At 30.0% G+C, this 21,054-nt stretch overlaps 2 protein-coding genes across 3 annotated transcripts in view; both read right to left on the bottom strand.

Annotated features, from left to right (window-relative positions):
- LOC119601354 lies at nt 1-15,275 on the bottom strand. Of its 2 annotated transcripts, XM_037952265.1 has the most exons (12): nt 14,882-15,275; nt 12,171-12,445; nt 11,995-12,096; nt 11,767-11,916; nt 11,548-11,670; nt 11,357-11,451; nt 9,153-9,197; nt 5,088-5,179; nt 3,905-4,097; nt 3,693-3,828; nt 3,461-3,622; nt 1-3,392 (listed from the first exon to the last, which is right to left on the bottom strand). In XM_037952265.1, exons 1-12 carry the CDS (start codon nt 14,933-14,935, stop codon nt 3,275-3,277), a joined length of 1,545 nt encoding a protein of 514 aa, XP_037808193.1. In that variant the 5' UTR covers nt 14,936-15,275; the 3' UTR covers nt 1-3,274. The 2 variants fall into 2 exon arrangements, with proteins under 2 accessions (XP_037808193.1, XP_037808194.1); XM_037952266.1 differs by lacking the exon at nt 9,153-9,197 and having other exon boundaries at nt 14,882-15,272.
- A 463-nt stretch (nt 15,276-15,738) lies between these two features.
- LOC119601363 (mucin-5AC-like) overlaps nt 15,739-21,054 on the bottom strand; it is a 9,033-nt gene continuing 3,717 nt past the window's right edge. Inside the window, exons 6-7 of the mRNA XM_037952277.1 lie at nt 19,711-21,045; nt 15,739-15,771 (exon numbers count right to left, since the gene is read on the bottom strand). Of these exons, the coding sequence (XP_037808205.1) occupies nt 15,739-15,771; nt 19,711-21,045 (1,368 nt within the window). The remainder of the gene's footprint in view (nt 15,772-19,710; nt 21,046-21,054) is intronic.

Genomic DNA, 21,054 nt, shown 5'->3' with positions numbered 1-21,054 from the left:
TGGTATATATTTTATTTATTTAATAATAAAATTATCTATATATTTTATATACGTTACGAATTTTATTTGTATAAAAAAATTAACAAATTAAAAACTTGAAATAAAAAACATCTAGTCAAACTCTATTGACCTTTATTATATCTCAAACTTCTACTTTATGTTCATCTATCTATAACAAACTTGAACTAAGTATTATAAACTTGTTTTGTAATACAATATGTTCTTTAATTGTTACTATCTAATAACTGGACCAACAAAGTACTACTATGTGTTGGTTTTATCAGTTTATGTTTAAATTTTTGGTGTTAAACATTTTTAACTTTTGATCATTAGTGTCAATTATTATTATTAATGTTTTTAATGGTCCCTTCATCTAAGAATTCTTTTTTATGTTTTTTTTGCTTTGAAAATGTAAAAAAAAGTTTAACAATAAATAATTAACCAATTGCCAATTTTTTTTGTATAAAAAAGCTTTTCTATGAGTTAAATTCAAAATAAATATAAAGTTTAGATTATAAACATCACTTTTAAATACTCGTCTTATTCTATTATAAAAACTTTAGTAACAGACATACAGTGTCTAACATTTATATGTATTTCTTTTACAAAAATTAACAAATAATTAAAATAAATTGTAGTTTTGAAAGTGTTGTATTTTTTTCAATACCTTTAAGTACAAAATTGATAAATGTTTGAAATTGGAAACGTATGGAGTCAATGATTTTCTTTCGAATTTGTCATTTGTTATGGCACAACAGAGTTTCCGAATAGGGACGATTGTCTGTGATCTGACAAACCCTTTAAGGGTTAAACAGTTTTTATTGACGGATCTAATATGAACACAAGCACTGGTGTCGTTGTGTATACTGATGACATGTACATATAAAGGTGTTTCATTCTACCCAAGGAATGTGTAGCGGAGCAATCTGAAAATCAACGGAACTGTTACGGTCTAAAGTCTTTTAGTGGCATTCTATAGAAGGGCACAGTATTGATATGTCATATGGGATATTTGTGTCTGGTTGTAGAATGTACAAATGTTCTAAGTGTTATCATGATACTGTTTGCAATATGGTTGTTTTGGGTACCAGAATACTACATGGAAATGAGTTAGGGAACGAACTTGACCTAAATAGAAGTGAAAGGACAGTAAATCCAACCTTCTGTGACTATTATAGAATGGTCTTCGAAAGATTCTGTTATATTTTCAACCAATACTGGAATAGTAAAATAGATTGCAATTGTACTGGGTAGATGTAGTCTAAGGGTTACGAAAGGAGTATTAACAAGGCATTGCTCAATAGGGACTTTTATGGGACAATACCATACGAAACATCTGCAGGTTATGCGATGCTATTGAGGAGCCAGAAACAATTGAGCAAATAATTTGGTATTGTTCTAAAACACAGATAAAAATAATAATAGATTCAAAGAAGAACTGGGAAATATTGTTATATGAAAGCCATGCCATCTATTAGCTTTCTGTCAATTGAAGGTTATATCTGAATCTAAATAATTTCGTGAACCAGATAAAGTCCCTCAGTCTAGCTCCAAACTTTTCTATTCGCATTGTTTTCATACTAAGGTTAAACATATATTCTTATGGGAAGAAGGGAACACAATGGACTACAATTGTTTCCGAGTTGAGTTGCATCTATTTGCTGTTTAGCCTTTCCTAACTTGTTCAAGGGATGCTTTAGAGAACATACTTATACACCTTCTTTAGAACAGTTCTAGAACTGGTTCTTTTTTTCTGTGATTTATGTTTGTAACTGTTAAGATAGAGAGAAAGCGCTGAGAAATTATCATTCTTGTTTCAGAGAGAGGGTTCCAGAAGTAATAAAAACATCACTAGTTTTAAGGTTGCTGTTCGAGAATCTGGAGTGGTTATGTTTAAACTTGATCTGGAAGTAGTTAATTCAGAAACTGAAGAAGATTAAACAATATCGATTCAAATTGGAATCATTCCAATCGGAATATGTAACAGCAGGTCTTATACACTTAAATCAAAAGGTTCAATATTGCATCCAAGATCATATTTAGGGTCAATTTCCGAATGTATCATATGGCCACAGACGTCTATGTTTTCATAATTTTTTAATAAATCGAAGTTAGACGAAGTTAGAACTAAAAAGCTTCTTCACTAATTTTTAAATAAATTAAAAATAAAACATAAATATTTTATAAATTTTAAACTGCACTGTATGTATGGAATGTGTGTGCATTTAAGGTTAACCATTTTATTAAAAGCACACTTTTCTAGGAAGAATTTTGACAACTTTTATATATGTATATATAAATATATATATAAAACAGATTTTACACTATACTTTAAATGAGCAATAATTTAAAATAATAAAAAACAACATAATTATTAAATATTAAATGCATATTTAATGTGCGATATTTTATTAAATAAAAAATAAACTTACAAATAAATTATTAATAAATAAATTTATAATTTATAGGTATTTAATAGTGTAATTTCTGTTAAATATACAATTAATCATAAATAAAAAACAATTGTTGTTCCTTAAGTTTTGTGTGTAATAATTACTTTTTTGTTTACAACAATTAAATTGGAATAAATTTATTTTAAATATTGCTTATTTTGCCATTTTTTTAAATACACGCGTTTTAGAACTCGTGACTTTTTTTTTTGCTTATTTTTATAAAATTCTTATATTTATTAAATAGCAAATATTTTGTAAATATTTGCTTAATTATGTCTTTTATATAATTTAATATATATTTACTTTTCATTCAAAAGGAGGGAAAATGGAGGGGAATTTTAAAAATTTTCACATTGACAACATTTAGATATTTTGAAAATACATTTAAAAAAAGAAATAATACATTCATATGTATGTTAGTTAGTTGTGTTTTCTTTAAATGGAATTTTTCTGATTTTTAACAAACATTTTTTTAAACATTTAATTATTATAAAAAATGTACTGTATATACGAGAGTTTTAATTATACAATATTTTAGCCTATTCATTCTAAAGTGGACCCATTTTCAACAAAATGTATGTATCTAGCTGTTTTAGTTGTTTTTTAGTTGCAAACCATAATTAATAGTTCAAATTTTACTCTAGTAAAACTTGCTATTAGCTTAACTTAAAGATAAAATAATTAAGTTAATCCTTTAGAATAAATTATAGACTAGAACATTCTTTTTTTCTTTGTAAAAATTAATGTTGTAAATAATACTTATTATCTTTGGGTTAAATTTTCCGCTAAAAATAAAGAATAAATAAATTTATAACGCTCATTTACAAAACATGTAAATTTTCACAGCTTTTTGATTTTGAATCTCGAGCCCAGACACGACCCAATAAACCTTTGACTTTTAGACTGGTAGATGTACGGGAACCACGATATTTACGGGGACTGAAAGTATATAGATATAAAAAGATAAATTTTGTTTTTTTTTTACCCTACAGCTGGATAACACTTACCTGCTGTGAGCACTGCCAGGTGGTGTGTTGACATCGGATATTATATTATTGGTGGGACCCATAGGTGTATTTGGGTTAGTGCCACCGGTTAAACAAGCTCCACTTAAAGGTGAACAAGCTCTTCTCTTGGATTTTCTAATAGAACGTTTTCTAAACATATCCCTAGTTTATTTTAAAAAAATAAAATTCTTTTGTATTGTTGTTATAATTTTAAACATTTTTATATAATTACCTAGATTTTTCGGGATTTTCCAATTTTAAACGTATTTGTGATAATAAACCCACCAATAATTCATCTACATTATGATTAATACCCACTGAAGTTTCTATAAATTTACAATCATATGCGGTCGCCATAGCTTTGCCCTCTGTAAAGAGAAATATATATATATTTTTAATTAGTAAAGTACATATATAGTCATTTAGTAGTTTAGGGATACTAACCTTCTGCACTCACTAGACGACTGCGTGCCAAATCGGCCTTATTTGCCACTAAAATTACCGCCTTTTGGGCAATATTTTGATTAGTCCATAATACTTGTAAAATATGTTCGGCCACACTGAAACTACTACGATCGGAGGCAGAATAGATAACACAATAACCATGTGGATCATAACTACTTAGGCAATCATCGGGCTAAGAGGAAAAAAGAAAAAAAGTTTAAATTTATCTTCCACTTCAGTCCTAGCTCAATTACAATTTTATTCTAGTTCAGTTCTAGTTTAGTTCTAGTTCAGTTCTAGTTCAGTTCTAGTTTAGTTCCAGTTCAGTTCTAGTTCATTTCTAGTTCAGTTCTAGTTCAGTTCTAGTTCAGTTCTAGTTTAGTTCTAGTTCAGTTCTAGTTCTAGTTCAGTCTAGTTAGTTCGTTCAGTTCTAGTTCTAGTTCAGTCATTCTAGTTCTAGTTCAGTTCTAGTTCAGTTCTAGTTCAGTTCTAGGTCAGTTCTAGTCAGTTCTAGTTCAGTTCTAGTTCAGTTTCAGTTCTAGTTCAGTTCTAGTTCAGTTCTAGTTCAGTTCTAGTTCAGTTCTAGTTCAGTTCTAGTTCAGATTCTAGTTCAGTTCTAGTTCAGTTCTAGTTCAGTCAGTTCTAGTTCAGTTCTAGTTCAGTTCTAGTTCAGTTCTAGTTCAGTTCTAGTTCAGTTCTAGTTCAGTTCTAGTTCAGTTCTAGTTCAGTTCTAGTTCAGTTCTAGTTCAGTTCTAGTTCAGTTCTAGTTCAGTTCTAGTTCAGTTCTAGTTCAGTTCTAGTTCAGTTCTAGTTCAGTTCTAGTTCAGTTCTAGTTCAGTTCTAGTTCAGTTCTAGTTCAGTTCTAGTTCAGTTCTAGTTCAGTTCTAGTTCAGTTCTAGTTCAGTTCTAGTTCAGTTCTAGTTCAGTTCTAGTTCAGTTCTAGTTCAGTTCTAGTTCAGTTCTAGTTCAGTTCTAGTTCAGTTCTAGTTCAGTTCTAGTTCAGTTCTAGTTCAGTTCTAGTTCAGTTCTAGTTCAGTTCTAGTTCAGTTCTAGTTCAGTTCTAGTTCAGTTCTAGTTCAGTTCTAGTTCAGTTCTAGTTCAGTTCTAGTTCAGTTCTAATTCAGTTCTAGTTCTTATCAGGTTATGTTCTATTTCTGTTCTAAATCACAAATAATTAACTCACCGTCATTTCGGCATATGGATGATCAATAAATATTAATTCCGATTCTTCGCCACTCAACAATACTGAAACAGATTTTTCACCCGAGTCATCATCTAAACATTAAATTCCAAAAGAAAACAAAATAAATACAATTAACTTAAATTTGAAATAAGCAAAAACATGAACATAGTAAAAACTTTATCAAGTGGAAAATTTGAAAAAAAATCAAATGAGAGAGAACAAAATAAAATAAACTGAGTGAATGTACGTGCAGTAACAAATTTCGAATTAATCGTTTAATAATAAAAATCTCTAAAGGAATATTTTATTATATAAATAAAGAAAATTGTGTTTATTAGTAGTATGTGTGTATTTAAATATATAATTTTATATAACATAAGGGTATGTATGTATGTGTGTATGCAATGGAAAAATTATATAAATGTGTGCGTTTGAATATCTGTCTGTCTGATTGATTAATAGATTGACTGATATATTTATATTTTTATTATGGATTGTATGTATGTATGTTTATGTTTATTTGTGTACGTTTGTATGTATTTGATTTTTATTATAAACAAAGGATATTATTAAATTTGTTCATATTACTTTTTTATTTATTCATAAATAACGATGCCAGACATAAATATCACATACATTTTGTTGCTGTTGTTTTGATTTTATTCGTTTTCAAAATTTAACGGTTGGAATAAAACCAAAATATGTACTTTTATTTGAACACAACAAAATATTAATGGGTAATAATGATGATGATGGTGATGTTTGTGGTGAGAAGGATGTTAACATGAAGAAGCTGTGAAAAGTGTGAGAGGCAAGTGTTTTGAAAAATGTAAAATGTATTTTAAGTTTTAGGATTTCAACTAGAACTTTTCAAAATTACAAACTGTTTCATTATTTCGGAAGTACTTATGTATTTATTACAAACAAGTAGATAGGATTATCTTTGAGGATTTATGTAAAAATTTTTATTTACAAGAATTCAGCAGAATCCAAAAAAGTTTAAATACTAGACTTCTGTCACTGAATTCCATTCTGATCGAAAGTTAAATTAATTCGGTCTTCAGAGTAAGTAAACAAACAACTTGTTCGGAATGTAATTTCAGTACTGTACCAGTTGATTTCTAATTCAGTTCTAGTTCTGTTCTACTTCGGTTCTAATTCAGTGCTAGTTCAGGCCTAGTTCAAGTTCAGTTCCAGTACAGTTCTTTCAGTTCTAGTTCGGTTCAGTTCTAGTTCAGTTTAGTTCAGTTCAGTTCTAGTTCAGTTCTAGTTCAGTTCTAGTTCTAGTTCATTCAGTTCAGTTCTAGTTCAGTTCTAGTTCAGTTCTAGTTCAGTTCTGTTCAGTTCTAGTTTCACTTCTAGTTCAGTTCCAGTTCGTTCAGTTCCGTTCTAGTTCAGTTCTAGTTCAGTTCTAGTTCAGTTCTTAGTTCAGTGTCTAGTTTCAGTTCTAGTTCAGTTCTAGTTTCAGTTCTAGTTCAGTTCTAGCTCTCAGTTCTAGTTCAGTTCTAGTTCAGTTCTAGTTCAGTTCTAGTTCTAGTTCAGTTCTAGTTCAGTTCTAGTTCAGTTCTAGTTCAGTTCTAGTTCAGTTCTAGTTCAGTTCTAGTTCAGTTCTAGTTCAGTTCTAGTTCAGTTCTAGTTCAGTTCTAGTTCAGTTCTAGTTCAGTTCTAGTTCAGTTCTAGTTCAGTTCTAGTTCAGTTCTAGTTCAGTTCTAGTTCAGTTCTAGTTCAGTTCTAGTTCAGTTCTAGTTCAGTTCTAGTTCAGTTCTAGTTCAGTTCTAGTTCAGTTCTAGTTCAGTTCTAGTTCAGTTCTAGTTCAGTTCTAGTTCAGTTCTAGTTCAGTTCTAGTTCAGTTCTAGTTCAGTTCTAGTTCAGTTCTAGTTCAGTTCTAGTTCAGTTCTAGTTCAGTTCTAGTTCAGTTCTAGTTCAGTTCTAGTTCAGTTCTAGTTCAGTTCTAGTTCAGTTCTAGTTCAGTTCTAGTTCAGTTCTAGTTCAGTTCTAGTTCAGTTCTAGTTCAGTTCTAGTTCAGTTCTAGTTTCAGTTCTAGTTCAGTTCTAGTAGTCAGTTCTAGTTCAGTTCTAGTTCAGTTCTAGTTCAGTTCTAGTTCAGTTCTAGTTCAGTTCTAGTTCAGTTCTAGTTCAGTTCTAGTTCAGTTCTAGTTCAGTTCTAGTTCAGTTCTAGTCAGTTCTAGTTCAGTTCTTAGTTCAGTTCTAGTTCAGTTCTAGTTCAGTTCTAGTTCAGTTCATAGTTCAGTTCTAGTTCGTTCTAGTTCAGTTCAGTTCAGTTCTAGTCAGTTCTCGTTAGTCTAGTTAGTTCTAGTTCAGTTCTAGTTCAGTCTCTAGTTCAGTTCTAGTTCAGTTCTAGTTCAGTTCTAGTTCAGTTCTAGTTCAGTTCTAGTTCAGTTTAGTCAGTTCTAGTTCAGTTCTAGTTCAGTTTTAGTTCAGTCAACGGAGCGTTCTACCAAGATTTTCTATTAAAGTCGAATTATAATTTAAATGATCACTGAAAATTCTGTAAAAATCAAATTGTCACCAAAGACTCTAAAAATTTAAATTTTTTACAAAAAAAAAAAAAAAAAAAAAAATCACCGAAAATACAAAATTTCACCAAGAAATCCGAAAAATTACAATTTTCATTAGAATTCTTGAAAGGGAGTACATATTGTGAATTACAAATCCTCGGAATTCTATATACAAAATAAAATATTCAAAATTTAATTTCGGTTCTGAAATCACTAAATTTGTGCATTGGAAAAACACGGGGAGTGTGTTTCTATTAGAAATAAAAGATATAAAAATTATAATCATGGCGAATTACTACAATTTATCCCTCTAAGGTTTAAACAAATATTGAAGATACCTGTTTCACAGTATTGTGCACATTTCTGCTGGCACAACCTTGGTGAAAGTTTATAGGATTTCTGAGATTGTTTCGGATATTTAACACTTAATTTTGAAATAAATGATGACTTTTTTTGCAAGTGTCCTAAGCAAAAGAAATACATTTTGTTAACACTAATTGTTATTAAATTTTTTTAAAGGTTAAAAAGAAGGCAATTTGAAATTAAAACAAAAATGGGTTTTAACTGCATGCATTTGTAACCTTTAAGGAAAAAAAAAAAAATAACTCAACTAAAATTGAGGGACAGACAGATAATCAGAGAAATGAGAAAAAATACTAAATAAAAGACCTGAATATGGACGTGAATCAAACCAATTAAAAATGTGTCAAGTTCATTGCGTTTTTCCCATTTTTTTTTTCGTTCTGAAATAAATGGATGTGTTTTCCTTTTTTCTTTAGATTTTTTCCCTGAATCATTATTGTTGGTTGTAACATTGTAATTGTGTTTGGTCGATTGGGTCAAGTCTATTATGAAAGTGAAAAAATTTTCGATATAATGTAAATGCCAATGGGTGTATGTATGTGTGTGTATGACGGTATGATGGGGGTATGTGTGGGGGTTTGATAAATGAACCAAATATCAAATTATATTCAAAAAGTTGAAAGGATTTGTTTTGTATTTGTAAGGTGTGGGTTCCTTTTTTTTTTATACTGCAAGAACTGAACAGTATTGAATATTGTATGCGTGTTATAAGTATGTTGGTTGTATGTTGGCTTGATGAGTTCCATAAATGATCGATATATGATGGGTTTGTAATGAATATGTGCATTTTAAGCTGTAATATTTTTTATTATTTGCTATTTATACTCTTATTGTTGTGAATTGACGTATTCTATAGTTTGCAATTATGAAAATATAAAAGTAATATATTTATGTATTTGCGTTTATTACTAGAAATGTATTAGTTCTTTTTTTTTTTGGTTGATTTGATTTAATAAGTAACAAAAAGCTATTTTCAATATTATTTAAATACATATGTATAGTAAACGTGATTAAAAACAGAGCAACAAGAAAGCAAAGTAGAAACTATATAAAACCAAATGAATTTGAATTTAAAAATATTGAACATTTTAGAACAGTTTGTTTGGTTTATAAACTAATGGTTTAATTTGATTATTTATGCAATATTTATTATTTATTTGTGTTATTTTTTTTTGTTTGTTTACCGTCAGCGGGTTTTTCGATATGTATACGAATGTTACAATTATTGCCTGCAAGTCCATCGTATTAAATAAATTGTTTGTTTGTATTAAATTGGATTAAAATAGATTGCAGGTTATTATTAAACAATTTTAAAACAAAATTTTTGTATTTCAGAAGAATTTGTTAAAAATATTTTTACAGTTTAAATGAAATAATAATAAAAAATTAAATAAAACAGAAGATTTCATAATAAAATTAACTAAACTAAATTTATTAAAAGTGCAAAGTAAATAGCAAAAAATAAGCTGTAAGTATGTTATAGTTCCTTTAAATCAATATTTTAAACTTTTTAAATTTGCTTTAATTTCTGTTAAAAGCAAATATTATGTTTATGACTGTTGATTTGATTTTACTTATTTTAACTGTTTGTTTGTTGTTAGTTTTTAAACTAGATTAGTAACATTTTTAATGGATTCGTATTGATGCCATACAAAGAAAATGTAATTAAAAGATAGATAGAACAAAGTGAAATAAAAAAAAAGTACAAGGATAAATAACTATTATTGCGTGCAAAGGACATGTGAGCTCATGGCTGTTTTACTGCGAAAACTTTTCAGTTTTATAATATACACATGAACATTTTTAGATTTAGCCGAATGCTATTGAATATTTAGATTTTTACAGATTGATATATATGAAAGTAGAAATTACAAAGTATAAAAATTTTATTAAAAACGTTTTCAATTTAATTAAGCTGAAAGAATTTTAGTATTTGTATTGAAATAACTAGTTCTAGATCGCGTGCAAATAGAAATATTTCAGACTAGATGAAATATTCTAAAGATTATTACATAGACTAATCCATAGACTCATAAAATCAGATAGACTTGGCGATAAACTATTTCATATCAATCGACTAGTGAATAGTCTAGTCAAAAGTCATAAACTAGTGAATAGATAAGACCATATACGGATCCGTACACTAGTTCATAAACTAGTCAATAGACAAGTGAATAGGACTAATCAATAGACTAGTCCATAGCCCAGTTCATAGATTAGTCGACAGACTAACCAATATACTAGTGAATAAGCTCATCCATAGACTAGTCAACGGACTAGTAAATAGACTAATCCATACACTGGCCTAAAGACTAGTCAACAGACCACTCAGACTTGTCAGACTGATTCATATAATAGTCGTTAACCTATTTCATAGACTATTCACTAGACTTATCCATGAACTAATCCATAGACTCGTCCATTGACTAGCCAATATTCTAGTGAATAGACTAGTGCATAGATGGATCCGTTGACTAGTTTAAGATTATTCAATAGTCTAGTCCATTGCCTAGTCTATAGTCCATAGGTTAGTCGATAGACTAGCCATAGACATAGACTCATAAGACTAGTCAACAGACCACTCAATAAACTAATCAGTAGACTGCATCATTTACTAGTACACAGACTAGTAAATATAATAGTCAATAGACTAGTAAATGTTGTTCATAGACTACTCCATAGATTAGTCAATAGACTTGTTAATAGACTATCCATAGAACAGGTAATATACTAGTCAATGGATCAATGGATTAGTCAATATACTAGTAAATAGAATAGTCATTAAACTAGTCAATAGATAGGTCCACAGATTAGTCAATAGACTGTCCATATAACAAGTAATAGATAGTTCCATAGACCAGTTAATAGACTAGTCAGTCCACAAATCAATAGAATAGTCAATAGACTTGTTCATATACTAGTTCAAATACTGATCCATATACTAGAACAAAAGCTAGTCCGTAGACTAGTCAGTCGACTTTTCCATAACTAACTGCAACAAAAATTAGTTAATAGACTAGTCAAAATAGGTAAGTATTAGTCGATAAATCAGTTAATAGACTATTTCAAAGAGAGAAGAGCTTATAATTTGCTTAATCTGAATAGCTCACAAATGCTCTAAAAACTAACATAAATAACTAGCAATTTTGAAAAAATGTTTTAAAGATTTATAAAGAAAATTTTCACTAAAACACAAACAGCTAAAATTATAATAAAATATTTAAGATTTTTCTAGTTTAGAGATAGATTACTTAACAAAAAAAAAAGTTTTAAAGCTTTTAAGCGGAAATGATTTAAAATCAAATAATAATCTACTTATAATAAAATGGTTTGGATGAATATATAATTTTGAAAGATTTTTAAAATCAAAATCTTAACAAAAACTTACCAATACTAGTATCGTAAGCATGTAAATATTCAGAGGTCATAAACTGAGAGACCAAAGAACTTTTACCCACAGCGGTAGCGCCCAGCATAAGGACTCTAAAATGAAATACGAAAAAGAAAACATAAATTTAATATTAACAAAAAATATAAATGCTTCAGATATTATTTGTTATATGAAGAAGTCATAATTACCTGTAAGGACCACTGCCTGGATTTGAAGTACTGCTTTCACGACTTGAAGCTAAACTGCAAGTGGCTGAGTTACGAGCAGAGTGGACTTGGGTAGGTTGTAATTGGGTAGTTAAATGTTCATTGCTATTGATGGAATAAATAAATAATATCAAATTTATGGTTTATATTAAATAAGAGTTCGTTAAAATTAAGGACCTTGAGATAAAATGAATTGCTTACCTTGAATTTGAACTTGCCACACTGTTATTTGATTTACTGCGTCTACTTTTTAAGGAATCACCACGATTTATCACTCCCTTGCCGGTTATGGAGAAATGTCTTAATCTATAATACTCTTCTTCCACACCAGTATTAGGCATAGAGGCCACTCTGTTTATTAACAAAAATAAAATAAAAAGAAATGTTTGATTAAAAACAACAAACTTATTTCAACAATAAAACCATTACCTTGATCTTTGCTGTGGCAAACACAATTGATTGGGACGACCCGATGCTCTGCTACCCGGTGTTTTAACTGACTGCGAACGACTGTGATGTGGTGAACCATAACTATAAAAATTTAGTTTTGTTTTCTCTATTATTTAGAGTTCATTTGAACTTTATATTTATCAGTTAGCACTTACCGCATTTCAAAATCTCTTAATTCCTCAAATGTCAAAGTATTTGTTACATCCAATAATTGTCGCATATTTTCATCACGTTTTTGTTGCTGCTGCTGTTGATAACTTTGATGTTGAGTTCCTGCTGTATTGGGTGCTTGATGGAATTGCTGCGAATGACGTTTACGTGCAGATAATGTTATTATATTCTGTGGATCCTTGTCCTGTTCAACACTTATGAAATCATTTTCATTTTTAATTAACAATGTTTCAATGGTATTATCTAAACTAAGGGACGGCTGAAATGGCAAATGGATACAAATCATTTATAAAATGCAATAAAAAAGGATACAGAAAAATATGTTAATGTAAGATTACTTTTAAATTTATATAAGAAGAGAGTTTATATAGACTAGGCTATTATGTAGACTTTAGAAAAGATTATAGAATAGGCTATAGACTAGACTATAGACTACGTTACAGACTATAGACTAGACTATAGACAAGACTGTAGACAAGACTGTAGACTGGACTATAGACTAGAATATAGACTAGACTACAGACTAGACTATAGACTAGACTATAGACTACGTTACAGACTATATACTAGGCTATAGACTAGACTATAGACTAGACTATAGACTAGACTATAGACTAGTCTATAGACTAGACTATAGAGACTATAGACTAGACTATAGACTAGACTATAGACTAGACTATAGACTAGACTATAGACTAGACTATAGACTAGACTACTATATACTAGACTATAGACTAGACTATAGACTAGACTATAGACTAGACTATAGACTAGACTATAGACTAGACTATAGACTAGACTATAGACTAGACTATAGACTAGACTATAGACTAGACTATAGACTAGACTATAGACTAGACTATAGACTAGACTATAGACTAGACTATAGACTAGACTATAGACTAGACTATAGACTAGACTATAGACTAGACTATAGACTAGACTATAGACTAGACTATAGACTAGACTATAGACTAGACTATAGACTAGATACTAGACTATAGACTAGACTATAGACTAGACTATAGACTAGACTATAGACTAGACTATAGACTAGACTATAGACTAGACTATAGACTAGACTATAGACTAGACTATAGACTAGACTATAGACTAGACTATAGACTAGACTATAGACTAGACTATAGACTAGACTATAGACTAGACTATAGACTAGACTATAGACTAGACTATAGACTAGACTATAGACTAGACTATAGACTAGACTATAGACTAGACTATAGACTAGACTATAGACTAGACTATAGACTAGACTATAGACTAGACTATAGACTAGACTATAGACTAGACTATAGACTAGACTATAGACTAGACTAGACTAGACTATAGACTAGACTATAGACTAGACTATAGACTAGACTATAGACTAGACTATAGACTAGACTATAGACTAGACTATAGACTAGACATACTAGACTATAGACTAGACTATAGACTAGACTATAGACTAGACTATAGACTAGACTATAGACTAGACTATAGATTAGACTACAGACTAGACTATAGACTAGACTACAGACTAGACTACAGACTAGACTATAGACTAGACTATAGACTAGACTATAGACTAGACTATAGACTAGACTATAGACTAGACTATAGACTAGACTATAGACTAGACTATAGACTAGACTATAGACTAGACTATAGACTAGACTATAGACTAGACTATAGACTAGACTATAGACTAGACTATAGACTAGACTATAGACTAGACTATAGACTAGACTATAGACTAGACTATAGACTAGACTATAGACTAGACTATAGACTAGACTATAGACTAGACTATAGACTAGACTATAGACTAGACTATAGACTAGACTATAGACTAGACTATAGACTAGACTATAGACTAGACTATAGACTAGACTATAGACTAGACTATAGACTAGACTATAGTCTAGTCTATAGACTAGACTATAGACTAGACTAATAATATCAATAATATAATATCAAACAAATATACAAGTTATAAGAAAAATTCAAAATATTGAAATTTGTATAATAGACTTTTGTTTGAAAAATTCGTCGTAGTCGAATATTGTGTAGGAAAAGAGTCAAATATGTAATTGATTTTGTAAATAAATGTCGTAAAGTTGATAATAAAAGAAGTTCGAAAAGCCGACAATTTCAAACTTAAAAAAATCCAAAAGCCATTTTTTCATACATTGAAAAAAGTCACAATGTCGACTTTTCACAAATTGCAAAAAGTCGACTTTTTTATTTCAACTATAAATAGAATCCTAGTTAAAGCATGCATTCTAGAAATTATGGTGAAACGAGTTCAATTTCTCCTGAACACTTTCTTTTATAAATTTTCGTTAAACATTTTATAAGATTTTCAAATTAAAATTTATTAAAATGTCATAATAATTAATAATTTGACTCATGTATAACATGACATTTAACAGATAATTTAAAGCCTTATTAAATATGAAAATATTAAAAAAATATGAATGACAGTTTGAAGTATGTAATTTAAATTACTGTAATGTACGAAACCATAAAAACAAATAAAAATTTACTGTCAAAATATAACGAAACTGTCAAAATTAGTAACACAATTTTGAAACATATAGGCTGAAGTTTTTTAAGTTATGTCCGAAAATTTAAATTAGAATTGAAGTTGGTTGGAAGCTTTAAGAGTTTGTTATTATAAAAATAAACTTACCCTAATACCCTTTTTTGAAAATCTTCTACAAATCCGTTTATATAAAGGATCCATAATTTTGAATTTAATTCAAATATTTGTGTTATTATAGTTTTCAATGCGAAGCACTAAATTTCTCTTTTTAATATTTGTTTATTACACTTTAATGTTTAAGCGTTTTGCCACTTAAATAAATAATAGTTGTTTTGTTTATATATTTATTATTATAAATTTTGTTAATTACACATATATTGTTTGGTTTTATTGTTTTCAAAGCGCTCAGAGTCCATTAATTTAAAAAAAAAAGTGTTTTTAAATAAAACAAACGTAAAAGAAAATCTTTCTTTTACTATATATTTTTTTTATCAATTTTAATTATAATATTGTTTTCAATTTTTTTAATTTTCAATTTTATATTGTGCACTGAAAGGCGTATCGTAAACAAATAATAAGTGATCTTAACAATACAATGGTTTTTATAAACTAAATCAGACAAGAAAATCTCAAGAAGAAGAAAAAGAAAATTGTGTGAAAACTGTTCACACGTAGAGATGCGAAGAGATTTTCTTAGCGGCTTGACAAGACAAGAGACATACACCACAACTCACGCTGGAGAGAAAGAAAATTCTGAAAACAAAAAATTTAACATACAATATTTTTTCGTGGAAAACATGAGATGTTCACCAAAAATAATCTCTATGTTTGCGAAATGTACAGAAATTATTATGAAGGGGCATTTTGTAGAAACATTTAAAACGAGATCACGTCAATTGTTTATTTGCACCTGTTATTATAAAGGGGCCCAGCAGGAGGCCGGGGATTTATGAATGTAAATAAAAAGAAAAAAAGTATTTGATCATATAGCGATCGCGTTGAATTTAAGTGTATAGTATTGTGTTTTGGGCATTGAACTAAACGTAATTGAATATCAAAAATATATTTAATATTTTGATCTTAAAAATCAATGTTGACTTTGACATAGAAATCATAGATATTGAAACGTTTAAAAGTGTATGTGGTCGACTTCATGTTACACTAACATTCATATTATATTTTCTAATGTCAACACCATTTTCAGTATAAATATAAATTTTTGGAAATGGTGTAGTAATCATTTTCAAAGAAAAATTATTTTTTATGAAAATGTTAAAATTATTCTAAATAATTTAGATAGAAAAATAATGTGACCCCATTTTACATAGTTCTGGTCTTGGATAAAGATGATTCAGAGAAGTTTAAACAATTTTTATTAGAAACACATAGAAATTGAAAAAAATTAAATTAATATTTGCATCTTATCTTTGATCTGTCATATAATTACAAAAATTTAAATATTCGTCACTGGCTATTAGCTATTACCAACTCTAGGGTCTATAGTTTAGTCTAAAGACTATAATCTAGTGTATTCTATAGTTTAATCTATAGTATAGTCTATAGTCTAGTCTATAGTGTAGTCTATAGTCTAGTCTATAGTCTAGTCTATAGTCTAGTCTATAGTCTAGTCTATAGTCTAGTCTATAGTCTAGTCTATAGTCTAGTCTATAGTCTAGTCTATAGTCTAGTCTATAGTCTAGTCTATAGTCTAGTCTATAGTCTAGTCTATAGTCTAGTCTATAGTCTAGTCTATAGTCTAGTCTATAGTCTAGTCTATAGTCTAGTCTATAGTCTAGTCTATAGTCTAGTCTATAGTCTAGTCTATAGTCTAGTCTATAGTCTAGTCTATAGTCTAGTCTATAGTCTAGTCTATAATCTAGTCTATAGTCTAGTCTATAGTCTAGTCTATAGTCTAGTCTATAGTCTAGTCTATAGTCTAGTCTATAGTCTAGTCTATAGTCTAGTCTATAGTCTAGTCTATAGTCTAGTCTATAGTCTAGTCTATAGTCTAGTCTATAGTCTAGTCTATAGTCTAGTCTATAGTCTAGTCTATAGTCTAGTCTATAGTCTAGTCTATAGTCTAGTCTATAGTCTAGTCTATAGTCTAGTCTATAGTCTAGTCTATAGTCTAGTCTATAGTCTAGTCTATAGTCTAGTCTATAGTCTAGTCTATAGTCTAGTCTATAGTCTAGTCTATAGTCTAGTCTATAGTCTAGTCTATAGTCTAGTCTATAGTCTAGTCTATAGTCTAGTCTATAGTCTAGTCTATAGTCTAGTCTATAGTCTAGTCTATAGTCTAGTCTATAGTCTAGTCTATAGTCTAGTCTATAGTCTAGTCTATAGTCTAGTCTATAGTCTAGTCTATAGTCTAGTCTATAGTCTAGTCTATAGTCTAGTCTATAGTCTAGTCTATAGTCTAGTCTATAGTCTAGTCTATAGTCTAGTCTATAGTCTAGTCTATAGTCTAGTCTATAGTCTAGTCTATAGTCTAGTCTATAGTCTAGTCTATAGTCTAGTCTATAGTCTAGTCTATAGTCTAGTCTATAGTCTAGTCTATAGTCTAGTCTATAGTCTAGTCTATAGTCTAGTCTATAGTCTAGTCTATAGTCTAGTCTATAGTCTAGTCTATAGTCTAGTCTATAGTCTAGTCTATAGTCTAGTCTATAGTCTAGTCTATAGTCTAGTCTATAGTCTAGTCTATAGTCTAGTCTATAGTCTAGTCTAGACTAGTCTATAGTCTAGTCGAGTATAGTCTAGTGAATAGTATAACGTTTAGTATACAGTCTGTTGATATTAATATTTTAATATCGGAAATTATGAGGATTGTTTATTAAAGCTGGTATACAGGGCAACCATCTAAAATAAAGGCCATTTGATAATTTAATCTTATATACCCATATTTAGGAAGTAGGGTATCAACAAGTAAAATGATTTGGTTGAAAGTTAAATTTTAAATATTGCACATACAAATATACAAATCTTTATGGTTATCTCCCGGAAAAAGGTAAAATACTGCAGATGACCATTAACGAAACAACAACAACAAGAACAATAAACACTAACATTAACATTTTACATTAAAAACAAAAACAATCAAATGCAGAAATAAGTCAAGAGATGAGCAAAATTGACAAGTGAATACATATTCAACCACTGACATTAATTGACAAGCAAATTAAAAGAGGAAATAAACAAACAAATTTGTTGATAAACTCATCAGAATCCTTTTTATTAAATTGTAAGCAGTAAATATTTATGTGAATACATATGTATGTATGTAACATTGGGAGAAATTATTTAATGCATTTTTATTTATAAATTTAAATTTTTTGTTATAAATTTTCATTAAAATGTTTGTTTGTTTAATGCTTTATAAAATTTTTAATTTTGCCTTAAAATCTAGGAAGTGTGGCAGTGACATTTTGCTTTGAATTGTCATGTTATGCCTCTTTTTATTCAAAATTGTTGACTCATGTTCAAAATAAAAAAGGCGAATATTATATCATATTTAAGTATAAAAAAAAATTATTCATATATTTCGTTGTTTTTGTGATTCTTGGCAAATTTTTTTTTTAAATGATAATGTATGATGTATTAAGGTGAAAAAAATCAATACTGATTTTTTAGCATTTTTATTGCCAAGATTTGTATAAATTTAGATAATAGGCGTATTGCTTTGGAAATATTACATTTAATTATGATTATAGTCATTATTTAAAATTAAATTTTAAATTTCGATATTATATTATAGAGCAAATTTATCATGATAGGTTGAGACATTAGTTAAATCGGGAAACTCTGTATTTTTTTAACCCATTTGCAAACATATTTCTTTATCGAGTAAAATGTCTTTAAACATATTTTATAATGAGGATCGGTAATTTGCGTTTATATTTTTTTTTAATCCAATCAAAATCGTATTTATCAAAATTTAATAATTTTGTATGAGGCTGGTGGTGTCAGTGCCCTCTTAAATCATCCAAATCTTATTTTGCACACTTATGCATTAAGTTCCCTTTTGGATCGTATAAAGTTTGTATATAGTGCCGAAGAAATTGTTTTTGTATTAAAGAAAAAAATATATTGGTACCTTTTTGGAAAAACGCTCTCAAAAATACGACCCTTCTTAAATGCGTCTAAGTTCCCTTTTGGATCGTATAAAGTTTGTATATAGTCCCTAAGAAATTGTTTTTGTATAAAAGAAAAAAAATATTGGGACCTTTATGGAAAAACACTCTCAAAAATAAGACCCTTCTTAAATGAGTCTAACTTTTTATAGCGACCGAGAACTTTGAGGGGTAACCCAATGACCCCTTTCCTCATACAATCACCTGCAAGAGGCATACGACCACCTACAACCGTTAATCATCTTGAAAACACCTCAATCCCGATCAAGTAATATTCCGTAACGATTTCAATAGTTAGAAAAAATACTTCTAAACCACTGCGCAGTGGTTCCATGTGATAAATATTAAAATTTAAACGGTTCATTTCTTTGCAAATTTCCCTTCGATATACAATTCCGGTGATAAAGGTTTTATAAATAAACAAAAAAACATAATTATTTATATTTACGTTGATATTTCGGGGAAACGAAATTGCACCTCTGAAAACAATAAGTTTATTGTTCTAGTAACCCCTTCCTGGGGTCGAATGTAGTGCATTTCCCTACAGCAATATGCGTGAGGCCATCTACTCGCCCACGTAATTTACAATCAATTAAAGTCATTTCAATTCAAATGTGTTTTTTGTCTGTTTATTGTTGTCTTTTAGGTGTAAATATTAATGATCTTTAATTGACTCACTTTTGTTAACGTTTTAAAAGCCCTGCTTTTTTCTTAATAAATAGAGCGAATTAATCTGATGATGATGATGCCAGAGATATTTATTATATTTAAACATTAATAAATTCTTCCGTATAATGACTTTACAGTTTCCACTGCATTAAAAAGTGTAATTGAGAGAGTTAAACTTACTTGTTGGACGACAATTGTTGCTCTCGGTTGCGTACAGACAGCGGCTACCTCCATTGGATTGGCTGTTACGTTAATAGGGCCACCTGAATTAATGACAACATTAGCCGCTGCTGAAACATTGCTACTACCTACTACATATTGGCAGTCACCCAAAAAGTCGTGTGCTGTATTTGCTGTTGTGATCGTATCCACTTCCTCGATGGCTGAGGCTGTTTTTGGTTTATTTTTAAATGATTTTTTGCGCGATTGCGTTGACTTTTCCATGAAAAAGTCAACGCGTAGATTGGGCAGCGGTGGTGTGGTGCTACGTGAGTTACTAGGACTACTAGCATTTGATGATATGCTCTCAATATTGTTGTTGCTCATGTAATTGTTGTTGTTGTTTTTCAAATTCGATATTTGACCGCAGCTGGACAGAGGGCTAGTGGTTTTTGTGGCTAGATTGACAATCGAACCATGTTTTGGTGGCATTTGATCAAATTTCGAGGCGATATCCTCGAATTTATTTAATTCTATTTGCGAGTTGGGCGAATGATGGGCATTGTGGGTGGGAGAGCTGGTTTTTGATTTAGGACTAAATGCATCCGATTTGGGTATATACTTTTGTGCTAAAGAATCGGAACGTAAGCGTTTAGAATTTTTACGAGATGATGTTTGTGAATGTTGTTGCTGCTGCTGTTCCTTTTGCGAGAGTAAGCTGTATTGTTTATAGAATTCAGTGGGTTTGGGTGAAATTGTAGCCTTCGATCTTTCATAAACCGAACAGGGTTCCGGTTCATCTGAATCGCTGGTAGTGGTTGAGGAACTAGAGTGTTCCTTTAATGCAAAACATTCACGCTGTATGCGTTCATAGTCGATAGCCTCACGATCGAAGGGAAATAGTATGCCGTCTTTATAGCGCTCACTGCCACCGGATGAAGAACTGGAGGAATATTTACGTTGACCTGAGCTCTGCGAGGTAGGCGAGAGTTGTTTGTTATTGAGTCTGGTCGGTGAAGAGTTGCTACCGAAAAAGTTGCTATCCTTCATTGTGGGCGGAGCTGAATTGACTTTGGACGTTGATGATGAAGGTGAACGTCGTCGCTCACGTTTCGGACTAGTTTTGTGTGTTGCAGTGGCTGCCATTGAATAACGATTGCGTTCAGCTGTTTCGTTTCGTGACTTTTTACTGCTATTAAAAAGTGTTACATCAGCGTTAGTAACTCCAGTTGTATTGTTGCTCTTTTGCGAGGGATAGGTACGTGTTGGTAATCTTTCATTCGAGGAATTACATTTGTCATATGTTTGTCCTTCATCCATATATTTCGACAAACGTTGTTGTTGCTGCTGCTGTTGCTGTTTCTG

This window comes from Lucilia sericata, unplaced genomic scaffold (genome assembly GCF_015586225.1).
Source record: "Lucilia sericata isolate MDLA Ls3-8-SP2 unplaced genomic scaffold, ASM1558622v1 Contig000159F_arrow, whole genome shotgun sequence".
Lineage (NCBI taxonomy): Eukaryota > Metazoa > Arthropoda > Insecta > Diptera > Calliphoridae > Lucilia > Lucilia sericata.
This window is presented reverse-complemented; position numbering and strand designations above follow the sequence as displayed.

What these genes read in the sequence shown, in the direction of transcription:
- LOC119601354 (XM_037952265.1), bottom strand. Translation starts at nt 14,935, where the DNA reads ATGGATCCTTTATATAAACGGATTTGTAGAAGATTTTCAAAAAAGGGT. An exon ending in TTGCCACAGCAAAGATCAAG is followed by an intron (nt 11,917 to 11,994) that starts GTAATGGTTTTA and finishes GTTAATAAACAG; the next exon opens with AGTGGCCTCTATGCCTAATA. An exon ending in CCAGGCAGTGGTCCTTACAG is followed by an intron (nt 11,452 to 11,547) that starts GTAATTATGACT and finishes ATTTCATTTTAG; the next exon opens with AGTCCTTATGCTGGGCGCTA.